Source organism: Notolepis coatsorum (genome assembly GCF_963971535.1).
Source record: "Notolepis coatsorum genome assembly, chromosome: 18".
NCBI classification, from domain to species: domain Eukaryota; kingdom Metazoa; phylum Chordata; class Actinopteri; order Aulopiformes; family Paralepididae; genus Notolepis; species Notolepis coatsorum.
Genome location: NC_140182.1, coordinates 32,994,636 through 33,008,635, shown reverse-complemented (window position 1 = coordinate 33,008,635; position 14,000 = coordinate 32,994,636). Strand labels below are relative to the sequence as shown.

General features: G+C 42.8%; 1 protein-coding gene across 1 annotated transcript in view; it reads left to right on the top strand.

Moving 5' to 3' along the window:
- LOC311245311 (DNA topoisomerase I, mitochondrial) overlaps positions 1–14,000 on the top strand; it is a gene marked incomplete at its 5' end in the record, with an annotated part of 133,821 nt that overhangs the window by 7,267 nt on the left and 112,554 nt on the right. The window contains one exon of the mRNA XM_084335147.1: positions 5,189–5,235. Within this exon, the coding sequence (XP_084191273.1) occupies positions 5,189–5,235 (47 nt within the window). The remainder of the gene's footprint in view (positions 1–5,188; positions 5,236–14,000) is intronic.

Here is a 14,000-nt window from a genome sequence, read left to right as displayed (position 1 = left end):
CTACGGGAGCTCCCCCATCTTTCTCTTTTTCAACCTCTCCAGCAGCTGTCCTCCTTGCATATCCGCTCTTCTCAATCCTTCCATGTTATCTTCAGCATCTTCCTCAGCTTCCACATTTCAAAAGAGTCTTATCATCCTCTTTGCCTCTTCATTCAGCGTCCATGCTTCTGCTCCATATAAAAAGACTGACATAACATACGTTTCCAAAATCCTGGTCTTCGTTTTCCAACTTATGTTTCTTCTCAATAATTCTTTATGGTTCCAGAATGCGCACTTTGCAATTCCGGTTCTTCTCTTAATGTCCATGTTAGCTCTTCCACCTTCACTGATCCAGCTTCCAAGGTACATGTACTCCTTCACTTGTTCAAGTTTTTGTATTTTACAAACAGTTCCTGGTGTTTTTTCAATGATCATTACTTTAGTTTTCTTTGTGTTTAGCGACATTCCATAGTTTTTGCATTCAACATTCAGCTTATTCATCATGTCCTGTAGATCTTCTTGACAGTTACAGACTATAGCTATTTGCGAACGCATAAACTATATCTTAAATTATGGCTGTGTCTAATACGCCCGTCGCTTATCAATGACTTGTTTGCAGTCAACATTGTCGAAACTGAGTGTTTTTTAATCGGTACATTTCCGTTTTATACCATTTTGAAAAACGCTCGTTAACTTCCAGAAAAAAGGTGATTCTGCAGGAATCGCGCTTTAGTGGAATACACAAAACACGTTGTAATTTTTCAGCCTATTTATGAATAGTTTTCAAATAAACACTAGATTATCGATAGTATGTGTACTTATGCACGCTAGAGAAGCGGGCTGAAACATTTATTATCTTATTTCCTGATCAGCTCACACACACATACACACATGGGACACGTTGATATATAGGTGAAAAAAACTCAGATCAGATGTTCTCCAAAAATTATTCCAATTCCTGATCGCCATTCCAAATATCGATCACGTTTATTGATCCAACGCTGGGTACTGGAAACGCATATTCCACGCTGTTCTGCGGCTCGGCAATGAATGGGATCGTCTCTGGTTACATGCCTGACAAGTAAAATGTGGATTCCGGACTTTTTTTCCCATCCATTTCATTTAGTCCAATCCAATGGGTGCAATACCATCCGGAGAGACGATAGGGGGCGGTATTTTCCCTGTTCGAGCTCCGATAGATCCCCAATGGTAACGTGAGGCTAGATTGATGAAAAATGAATGGAAATCGATAATAAAAAAAATAACGACTAAATAACGAGATTTCTCGTTCTTGGCACTCAACGCATGGCATGAACTAACAAGATTTCTCGTGGCTGGCACTCAAAGTGTTAATATATGTGATAATTGAGAGTGAATCTTTTTGTATGACAAACACTCTTTATCTTTCTGTGAATGTCTAGAAAAAAAACGTGTCTCAATCTGATGAAAAATGGCGGAGCTATTTACATTATAAAAAAGTAACTGCATTTACAGTAGATTTCATTCATGGTCTATGCTTTGGAAAGAGGAGATTTGGCCCAATCCATAGATGTATGACATGGCCATAATAAGGTCATTTATAGGCCTGATATTCTATATTCATACTTAAAATGGCATGTTTCCGGATGGCAAAATTCAGTACTGTATCTACAAACCCCCTGTAAATTATCTACTCTTTATTAGAGCTTAGATCTTTTGTACACATGATCTCAAGAAGGTGCTGAATGAGCTCAGTAGGCAATCTATCACGTCTGGTCAATGTTAGCATGGTGTTATTCACTGTCAAAGAAATAAATAAAATAATAATTGATATTTTCCTTTTGGTTCACTACAATTTACTCAAGTATAGAGACATTCTGACTAGGGATGCCCCGATCACGTTTTTTGTCACCGATCACCGATCGTCGTGAGCCATATCGGCCGATACCGATCCGATACCGATCGTTTTTGATTAAAAAGAAATTAAAAATTATTATATAAATTTTTTTTTTAATAAAATATATATATTATATAATTAGACTTGTACTTGTATTATCTGCGAGACATCGCCACCACGCAACAAGTCAAAATGCTCGCTATCTGCAAACAGCTCCACTGTCTGTGTGTACTCTAGTAGCCCTAGCTCCAAAAAGGATTCTCCGGCGCTGCAGCGGGACCCTATTGGTAACGTTATGCTTTGGTCATTTAACATTCAGCAAGCCCTCAGCTCGAATACGCATTCAATCAATGTTATAAGACATTGATATCAGGAGCTATCTGTAGCTACTGCTAGCCGGCTAGATGACGTTAAGACAACTATTTAGTTCAATCGGACATTTCGTTTTGAACAGTGAATTAACGTCAGCTAACGCGAGCTAACGGAGGTATCAACATGCACTACAAGACTTGCTGGAGCATTTGTTGATATCAGGAGCTATCGGTAGCTAGCCGGCTAAATACCGTTAGACAATGCCTACTAAAAGTGAATAGTTGACTGGGTAATTTTGTTTAAACAGTAACGTCGTAGCTAGGTAGCTAACGTTAGCTCAGGTCGAATGCACTATCTAGACTCAGCTGTGTTTACAAACTCTACACGGGTACGGGCGGGGCTAGGGAGGAGGAGCAGTTTGCAGGTCCTGTGCGTCTGAGACAAGCGAGTGAGATATCCACTTGATCAGTTTCCGCGATCGGCGAATATGACTAATTATCGGAATTCCCCGATCGCATATTTATACTAATTATCGGCCGATAACGATCGGTGGCCGATCGATCGGGGCATCCCTAATTCTGACACTGGAAATACATTCCCTGAGGTCCATAGATATCCCTAGATATACCAAGAACATGCAAATGGACCTTGTAGAAGTGGAGAAATCTTCCATTTACTTAGGTATTGTTACATTCAAGCCTAAAATATGGCTCGTGTAGGCCTTGAATGTAAAGTGGTGGACACAGGACACTGGACAAGAGTTTATCAAAAATAACAATATTTATTTGAACAGCTATCTAAATGGACAAAAATAGTGGGAGCTGGGTGTTCCAGACTCCAAAGGTCAATAACAAAAACGAATGCACATGGGCAAAAGAGAACAAACATAATAGACGGGTAAGCAGTGAGAGCAGGTGAGACTCTGGTGAGCTGACATCTCTTGTGAAGTGGGAGACACTGCAGCCTGCACTCTGCTCTGCTTTGTAGGGCGTGGTGCCTCATCACCACACCTGTGTCAATTAGAAGAGCGGCCTTAACTACAATCAAAATGACAACAGAAAGAAAACGGTGTCAATCAAACCACCAATTAGTGACAACACACTACAACCACAATGTGAATATGCACCACAGACGGTAAGGATCCCTCCACCATGTGAAAGTAATACGTAACAGGTATGTACCTTTAGGCGGATTTTCAGAAAATATGGCTAGGGCTTAACAGGTTATGGTATTAAAGTCTTAATTTTCATTTGCACATGTATTATATGTTTTGGGGGGCAGCCTGGCTGTCGGGAGATTAAATAATATTAAATATATGAAATGTTTTTGTATTGAAGTCATTGTTTCTTCCGGAGCTACCGAGGGCTTGGTGCGTCTGGCGAGAGATTGTATGGAACGTGCAACAATTTAAATTGGCGCATAAGTGCACCTGCCAATTCAGTGTTATGTGTTTTTTTATTTTCTTTTATTTTTGGTAGTATGGTCGTGAAATTGGTATTACATTTAGCTCTTAAGTGGTCTTAAAAAGTCTTACATTTAACTTGTTGATACCTGCAGATACCCTGGTGGTAATGAGAGGCTCTCATTGCAGGTCAAAAGGTTATTTGTAGAGACTGCAAACCTGCTGACTTTCTCTGATAATTATATGAAAGGTATCATCGTCCCCACGTGTGTATAGGCATTACAGGCCAGATCTCCCCTGGTGAAGACCAGAAGATTCTCATTCCTAGGGATGTCCCAATAACAGGTTTTCTGTTTTTTTTTAAACTGACTGCATTAATGCGCAAATTAATAGCCTCATCATCTCTGCCTAATTATTGAGGCACAAGTAGATATGACTTTCATGTAGGGTTTATAGAAATGGCATCCAATTATGTATTCCATTAAATTATTGATTAGATAATCTGTGACAAATGATGGCATGCAGGCAATCTTTTGAAAAAACATAATCCAAAGTGATTAGTATAGGCTTGCTTGCAAATGGCATAATCTAAAAATAAAAAGTGAAAAGCTTGCTGTATATTAGGGGTGGGAATCACCAGTTTCATCACAATACGATATCGATTCTTTGGACAACGATATGATATTTGCCGATATCAGTCGAATCAATACGATTCGATTCAGGTGCCTGCGATCGATATGAAACGATATTATATGCCCATTTAACACGATCAGTAACATTTAGATCAACTCAAAAAAGGCAACGAAAATATCATTTGACAAATACAATCTATTGTTTTTAACACATTGTGCGCCAACAATGGTGTAAATCGTTTTTGGGATCAATATTAATTTCTTTTAAAAGTACCTAATTCGGTACCCATCCCTATGCATTTGACCCATTGCAAAATGCGACCAAATAGGCGGACTCTGGAGCCCTGCTGTAACGCCTATATTGTCGCAGTGAAAGGGTTAACCGTTCGGTAGTGCGGCAGTGAAAGGGTTAACAACTCGACCGGGACTTCGCCAAGTCACATTTGTCTGTGTCACCACGGCATGCTTCTGTGTCACCAGCTTGTGCCAATACGCGTGTGTGTTTGAGAAACGGAGTGGTGACAACCATGTGCATACTCCTGTGTGTGTTCATGGTGTTGCATGTACAAGTGGTGTTGCACGAGTTGAGTGTGTGCCCCCATGCGCACATTTTGACATATGGTTGTCACTTTCTTCAGGGCTTTGTAAATCAGGGAGTGAGTTCATAGGGTGGAAAAACCTCCCAAGTGAACCAGTGTTAAGAACAGTGATAATTGATTTAAAATAACACTGAGCAGATTGTTCTCGCTCTCGCTCTCGCTCTCGCTCTCGCTCTCGCTCTCGCTCTTGCTTTTGCTCTTGCTCTTGCTCTTGCTCTTGCTCTTGCTCTTGCTCTTGCTCTTGCTCTTGCTCTCGCTCTCGCTCTCGCTCTCTCTCTCTCTCTCTCTGTGTGTGTGTGTGTTACCAGACTGTTTGCGGGGTTGTTGTGCTGTACTGTTGTACCTTGAGCTGCTCAGACATCTCCTTCCTCTTCCTTCACACCACCAGGCCAAGACACCGAAGGCGGAGAGGGCAGACTCTGGCGACAAAGTCAGGTATGGATTAAAGGCCTAATCCCACCTGACAGCATCATATTAAAGAGCTTGATAATGAGCTGACAGGCCAGTGGCGAGCAATAGCAGCAGTCACTCATCACTTTTCTCCCGGCCCGCTTAGTGGTTTGAAAATGGATTAAAAACTGTCCCATCACCATATTGCCACTGCCATCGGAAATGAGTTCTAATCCATTTACGACTCGAATGCAATTGCTTTCCCCCCCTCCCGTCGTCTTTTTTCCTCCCCCTTCTCTCCCCTCCTCTTCTTCCTCCCCCCTGAGGTGAGGGGAATGAATTCTTCTGATCCTGATGTCCGAGGGGGCCTCCAGGGAAGCCATTCCCATTTTCCCACAGAAGTGTTAAGCTGTCTCACAGGAAATTAATTTCCCCGCCGCATTTGAAGAAAAATATCTGTGGCTTGTCGGTGAAAGCAATAAGCGGAAACACCTGTTTTGAGTAGTTGGATAGACGGCGGGGGGTGGTCGGGGTAGGGCGGGCTTTAGCCAGGGGCCCTGCTGGGTTGAATCTACATCACAGCAGTGTCTGGGGGGGAGCCGTTTAATGACTGATCCGTGGCTTCAGCCCAAGTCCAATATTGCAAATGACATTTCTAAAGCAGGTCTCTGTTAGAAACTGAAGTTATTATCTTTACCTTTTTTTAGGGGTATTCGCTGGATTATGTGAGGTGGTAGCTTTGCCAGGCGAGTGTGGGAGAGGGAAGGTTGAAGCCTTCTTAAAGGTGCTATCTGTAAGACTTGCAGTTGTTTGGATTGAGGACTCGCCACATACAAATAAAGTGGAATAAGCATGTCATTTAGTGGTGTGATGGGCCGTCGATGAGGAGGACCATTTGGTCTCGCCCCAAGATATGCAGGTGGGGATGTGGCCAAGCGGTGGAAAAATATATTCTCAGACAGGTTGTCATCACCCAGTGGTTGGTTTTTATTTTCTTGTTTCTTTCGTTCCCCAGTGGAAAAAACAGGCAAAAATAACGTACCGGTATGTAACATAATTAAATAAGAACAAAAATACAAAACGATTAAACTTAATCTACAAACTAAATATCGCCCAACATCGAGGCTTTAGCACAACTGTGTCTCTCTCTTCCACAATCCAATCTTGCTTCTCCTTTTTTCCCCCCAGAGGAGCTTCTATCCCAGGCGTTATCCTGGAAGCTCCTCCTACAGGGACGAACCAAAATCACAATCAATCAATTAAACAATACAGACATTATTTTATAGCTTAAAGAGTGCAATTTCGTCTATATGCTAGCATAAAACTGAGCCTGCTACAACTACCGCTAGCCCTATTACAAGCCATTTTCACACAGAAATCCAGCAATAATGCTGCAAAGGAGAACCTTTATTCTGCCAACTTTGGTTGTTAACACTGAACCAAGAAAAGACTGCACAATGCCACTGTATGTGCGTTTAGGAAGTTGCTTGCAGGATTATAGGTTCTATTAACGGTGCTCTGTTTTGGTAAAATCATCTTAAAGGGGTTATGCACTGCTATTCCTAGCACTATTTGGGCAATTTGAGAGAGAGAGAGAGAGAGAGAGGGGCCCCTCTCTCTTCCTTTTTTCTTTCTATCACTCTCCCGATCACTCTCCCGTTCGGAGGTGTGTGTGTTTCGCGCGGACCTCCGTGCAGCAGGTCCCCCCCCCCCCAAGTGCCCCCTCTCTCTCCCTCCCTCCCTCTCTCTTCTTTTTTTTCTTTCTATCACTCTCTCGTTCGGAGGTGTGTGTGTTTCGCGCGGACCTCCGTGTGGCAGGTCCCCCCCCCCCCCCCCAAGTGCCCCCTCTCTCTCCCTCCCTCCCTCTCTCTTCTTTTTTTTCTTTCTATCACTCTCCCGATCACTCTCCCGTTCGGAGGTGTGTGTGTTTCGCGCGGACCTCCGTGCAGCAGGTCCCCCCCCCCCCCCAAGTGCCCCCTCTCTCTCCCTCCCTCCCTCTCTCTTCTTTTTTTTCTTTCTATCACTCTCCCGTTCGGAGGTGTGTGTGTTTCGCGCGGACCTCCGTGTGGCAGGTCCCCCCCCCCCCCCCCAAGTGCCCCCTCTCTCTCCCTCCCTCCCTCTCTCTTCTTTTTTTTCTTTCTATCACTCTCCCGTTCGGAGGTGTGTGTGTTTCGCGCGGACCTCCGTGTGGCAGGTCCCCCCCCCCCCCCCCCCCAAGTGCCCCCTCTCTCTCCCTCCCTCCCTCTCTCTTCTTTTTTTTCTTTCTATCACTCTCCCGTTCGGAGGTGTGTGTGTCGCGCGGACCCCCCCCCCCCCCCCCCCAAGTGCCCCCTCTCTCTCCCTCTCTCCCTCTCTCTTCCTTTCTCTCGGCTCCCTCTCAGCTCTCTCTTCCTCTCGCCCCGCAGCTTCACTCGCTGTCTAGTCTAGGTAGAATGGGGGTGGGCATCTATCCACAGCGCCCTGTGACGTGCACCAGGTCGTCAAATCAACATGACCTGATTTACTAGAGGCAAAGAGGGGATGGGCTGTAGCTGAGGAATTCGCCAATATAGTATTTAGGCCCAAAAACACATTGATACGAACTCCTATTACTATAATACAATGCTAGAGACTGAAAAATGACATTTATAATGCATGGCACCTTTAATATGTTCTAACGAATGAAAGACAAGAAACTGAAATATGATGTGTGTGGGGTCTACCACTGTTTCAATATTGGTTAGAATTTGGAATATCTTCTAGCGCGTGCCAGGTATTACCCCTGCCCTCATTAAATGTCATGTAGCCTACATTTCCATGTCCCAAAAATGGCTCTATCCCCAAGTAGAGGATGTAGTGTTACTGTTTTTTCTCGAGACTGATGTACAAGTCCAGGGCAGCCAGTTGATGTACCGTAAGCTTTTAAAACTGTTAGGGAAGGTGGTGGCTTTAGGTAAGAGGACTGATTGATGAGGGGACAAAGGGATTGATTAAAGGAGACGGGAAGACAGGATGTGGGTATTTGAGATTAATCAGGGGAAATTAATCATGACAAATGGGAGAGGGGGAAGAACACGTCATTCAAATTCAGTTCCAACAGTCTGCAAGTTCTCCAGTCGTTAGTTCTCCAGCTGTTTGCCAAGTCAGTCCTTGCCCACGGTTGTGGAGCCTGATGGCTACTGGCACAAAGGACTGGCCAAGGCGATTTGTGTGTGTGTGTGTGTGTGGGGCTTCTGGTAATTTTGTACAGTTTAACACAGATATTTGGGGCGATGGAGAAAGACATATGGTTGAGGCATTCCGTGGTGGTGGCAGGTGGCTTCTATCCATGGTGCATGTGACGGGACCACCACCTGACTCTGTTGTGTTGCACGTCACACCCATAGGGTCACGCCTCCAGTTCCGAGACGGAGAGAAAGAGAATTAAGTGAGTGAGAGGACGGTATCTGGAAAGCATATTAATGCATTTGATCAGAACATGGAGGGGGGTGGCTGGCTGTGGTGGCCCATCACGTATATGGACGAGAAAACGCTGCACTCCAGAGCAGCTCCAGTGGACCAGCCGGGCGGTTCAGCGTCTCATGCAGGGGAACCCTGGCATTCTCGAGGGAGTTGAGAGCGTTACTAATTGACTTTCCCCATATCCAGATTTTCTCTTGCCCGTCCGGGGAATTTAAACCGGTAACTTTCCCGGTCATAATTAATTTCTTAAGCCTCTTCTTGGTTATCTGCTCCCGTGGAGCTGCTGTGGTATGTCGTGTAAATGACCCGATAGTCCCTCGCAGCACATTCCACTGATCTGTCCCACTGGGGGACGCCTGCGGCCCTGTGGAGCTTCATCTCATTTCTCCCCTCTTCTACTTTTATTTTCTGTCTGGAGTCGAGTTATTGCTCAGGCCCGTATACCTGGCATGCAATCTGCCCCGTTGCTAAGAAAGATGAGATAGAGAGATTATATAAAGTCAGAGACCAGTCACACTCCATCAAAATGGTTATCGTTCATACAGATCGGTCTGTTCCTCGGCTCCCGTGGAGCCTCTGCTGGTGGCGGTGTGTGCGTGTACAACTCTGAAAAGAACACCTTACAACTTTTTATGGTAACCTCCTTAAGCTGTAGCCCTATTTCATTATACTTGTATGGTGCATGTAACAAATAAAGACTGGCTCGACTTTGACTTGAACTCTAAATAAACTGTAAAGGTATAGGTGGGTGGGTGTTTAAGTAAATAATATGCAAATGTCCTTATGTGCTAATGAGTAGTTATGCAAACAGATGTGCAAATGCTTATGCATGTATGATGCCATCAGTGTGTACAGATACTAGAGTCCTCGTTCAGGATCCTGGCCATCTTGGGCTGGTCTCTGTGTTGGCCTTAAGACTGATGGTGTTTAACTGACCTCGGTAGACGGCTGGGATCCTTTGTGATTCTCTTGGCCTTAGTCCTGGTTGGCCTGGTGGAGATGTCCTGCAGGTTGTGGAGTTCACCTCCAGCGGTAACGCTCAGCCGACTGCACCACTCTCTGCTAGGGATGGGTACCGAACTCTGTACTTTTAAGGGTACCGACAGAATCACGTCGGTACTACCGAGTACAGATTCACGTGAGATCAATCGGTGCCACATTTCGATACCTAAGACCAGTTAGAAAATAATCAGAATTACAATGACTCTCAATTGTCATTTCATTATAGACACAGACCAGCACGGACCTTAAATGACACGCTATTGTCATTTCATAATAGACAGACCAGCACGAGCAATGTCCAATGTGTCTAACATGCGTTGCATCCTCGCCATTCCTGTATGTCCACATTAGCCGCTAAGCTAACTAATGTTAGCCGCTAACTAAGCTAAGCTAACTAACGTTAGCTGCTTGATTGATTGATTGATTGAAAACTTCATTAACAGAATGCAGAATGGGTACAGTACAGCTCAATACACACAATTGTTAAGGGGATGCAGACCAGAGAGACTTTCGTCTTGTTTACATCAGGGTCCCCCATTTTCAATTCATCATAACATATATGACATACATGACATACAGATGGACAGTACTGCTACATCTATACATTTATGACATACCAGATTTGCAAATACAGTACTGTTTGTGATACAAAAAGAGTCTAAAAAAGAGAGTATATACATATGACGTATAAACTACATTGGAGGAGGTTCAGTAGGTGGGGTGGGTGGGTGGGGGGGGTAACTGTACATTGGAGGTGGTTGGGTGGGTGGGGTGGGGAACCCTGCAAACCCTGGAAACGCTCACAGCGGAGTGGCTCCACGACACCAGTTCAACTACGGCAACCAAGAGGCTCAATCTCAAACCTAATACATCACAGGGGTGGGGGGGCTGAGCCTCTCTCGCTCTCTCTCGCTCTACGTTCAATGATTTAAAGTAGCCAAACGTTACACTATAAATAGTAACTGGATAGTTAATGATATAAACATTTAATTTCATTATCTGAAATATTCAAAAATCATTAAGTCTGCTATGAGCCATTCTCCCTTTGTGTGTGTGTGTGCTAGGGCTGCACGATTTTGGGAAATAATCTTAATTGCGATTTTTCTGACAGATATTGCGAGTGCGATTAAATTTGCGATTATAATTTTCTTTTTTTAAGCAGCTCCACAGAGGTTTATTGTAAAATGCGGCTTGCATCTGGCCTACGCGGTGGGTCTGTTCGGGACACCGAGCCTGAAAATGTTTCTTTTTACCTGGGAATCGATACCGGTACCCAACGGTACCTTTTTTTCTGTACTTTACTCTCCCTCTCTGAAGTCTAAACTTCACAACACACAATCTAAAACCCCTTACCTCCCCCTCCCAAACCGTTCCTACAACAATAACAACAACTTGCAAAGGAGATCTTGTATCTCAATGGGACTTCCTGGTTAAAAAAGAAAAAACGTTTGAAAAATAGATTGCGATTTGATAATTGCATAATTTCAAATTTCGATTTAAAATCGATTAATCGTTCAGCCCTAGTGTGTGCGGGCACGTCCCATCTCTGGTCTTTGGAAAGACCAGATGAGGTCAGAGGAGTTTGATAGTATTTGCTGAGGATGGCCAGATAATGTTATTTAAACTTAATGTATATTGTATGTTGTGTCTGTTACTTTGTTATTCCCCCCCCCCCCCCCCCCCCCCTATGTAAAGCGACCTTGGGTCTCTTGAAAGGTGCTATATAAAATTAAGTTATTATTATTATTATTATTATTATTATTATTATTAAAAAATAATAATACATAATACATGTATACATGATCATGCAACATGAAAAAAAATCGTTGTAGGAGCGGTTTTGGAGAGGGAGGTAGGGAGGGGTTTTAGTTTGTGTGGTGTGATAACAATGTTGAAATTGAGAAGTTTAGACTTTAGCTTACAAGTTTTACAACAGACAATAATTTTTTGTTATAATGAAAGTACCGAAAAAGGTACAGACGGGTACCGGTATTGATATAGGTTCAAATGTGAACGGTACCCAACCCTACTCTCTGCGGGCAATGCATTTGTATCTGTTCTTGGTAGGCTGTCGGAACAAACTCATACACTGCTGAGGAGTTGTATATACAGGGTGAATCTTTGTGCAGAAGTATTGCATCAGGATCATCGTACAACATACAGGTAACGTGAGTAGTTTACTTTAGACAATAGTGGTAGTGGATCAGGGCTTGTGTTCTCCCACGGTGTGGCAGACCAGGAAATAAACGTGCTCTACAGTTGAAGAAAGACTACCACATGCTCACCTTTATCACTGACTCACTGAAATAACAAAGGAAAGGTTGGAGAGGGAAGCTGCCACTGGCAACGCACGGATCCACGCACAGTCCCGTCATTATGCACCAGTCCTTTTTTTTTTTACCAGCTTGGGGCAGCTTTGGTGTTGTTACTATCTTGCAGTTGTGTTTTCGAGTATGAATTTGACTTATAATAGATACATTTTACTTTTAACAACCTGGGTTCTCTGAATACCAGCTGTACTCTTATAATAGTTGCTCCGTCACGCTTGCTTTTCTTTGTCCTATTTTCCTCCTGTGTGTTTGGGATTAACAACAGAGCAGTATAATTTATTACCAGTAGTGGCTCTAATTAGTTGATTTATTAATGTGGTCTCTAAGTCCTACCCTTGCCCTGTCTGCAGGGAAATCCAAGCTTGCAGTTCAGTAATAATTTTAATTTCCAATTGCGGTAATTAAGGTATTATCATCAAACGGTCTCTGTAATGCTGTTTAATCGCTGTAATTATGTGTTATTTCTTGTGGTCCTCAGCATTGTGTGCATTGTCAGGTGCTTCCAACCACCTGAGAGGATAATGTAGGCCATACATCAAGCTCTTCTACAACACTTCTCGTTAAGTAAGGCATCGCTTGACATAACGGGTCAAGTTAAATTGTCCTGTGAATTAACAATAAAGAGAACTGAAATTAACAGGAGCGTAGCAACATCCTCACTCCATATCACTGTGGAAGGAAATTAAGTCTTGGCAAAGACGAGGCTGGAAGAAAAGACGATTTTGAGGGCGGCCAAATCTATCTATCTATTTATTTATTTATTTATTGGACTGACGGATCAACAGTGTAGGGATCCCGTTCTGGCAGTGTCATGTCTCTTGTGCTTTGAAGTGTCATGTATGTCTCTTGTCCCTGTTTTGTCTTTAATGTATGCCGTATCATGCTTTAAATTGCCCCTTGCGGGACTAATAATGTTTTTTGAATTGAATTGATATCAAGTGGCCATTCAGGCCCACAGCTGTTAAGGCTGGCAGTACCATTGTTCCAATGTTCAGTAACATTAGAAGAACAAATATATATAATAATAATCTTGGTAGCTAATCTCTCACCCAGCACAGACATACAGCTCTCTAATGCTACTCGCAAGTACTGATAAAATCTGTAATGGTAGTTGAAAACAAAAAAAGCGAATTATTTCCGCTTGTTCCTGTTTGGTAATTTTGTGACTCAAACTCGGGTGGGTGGGGTTGCGCAGCTAGTGGTATGTCGTTTTAAAGATCCACTTTGGTTTTGAATAGTACCCATTCTGCAATTTGTTAAGAACATTTTCAATCAATCAATCAATACATTATATGCCATAAAATTATTCCTCCACCCACTCGCACCACATCTCTCCACAGACACCGCTGCTCTGAGCAATCTTTTGTGACCGCACGCTGGAACATCTATCCAAATTAGAAATAAATAAATGTATTTTATGGATGGTAGGCTATGCATTCCACCCCGCTTTTAAATCTTTCAACTAGGGATGTCCGATATTATCGGCCGATATTGGCATAAAAATGTGATATCGGAAAATATCTGTCTGTTTTTAAAAAAATTTTTTTTTATTTTTTTACATTTCTATAACCTTTATTTACCCAGGCATGCAAGTAAGAACAAATTCTGATTTTATTTATTGTCAAAAGTATGCATAATGTTGTGTTAATTCCACAACAAGAGATATGTAATGTTAATTACCTGAAATTATTCCGTTTTTTGTGGGGGGGAAACCCTGCATATATCGGTATCGGTTGATCTCGGTATCGGAAATTAAGAGTTGGACAATATCGGTATCTGTAAAAAAAAGCCAATATCGAGCATCCCTACTTTCAACCAATGAATACAAAATGTTGTTGTTTAACAATTAAAAACAACCATTTAACCTTTACAAATATGTATTGTTTAAATGTGCAATTATAGTCGTTGACACATAACTATCCTAACGCCCGCCCACACACACAAAGGAAGAAAAAAAAGAGGAAGATACATTTAGTTTTATTAACCCTTTTCACTACCACACTACAGAAGTTTAACCCTTTACTATCACACTACAGA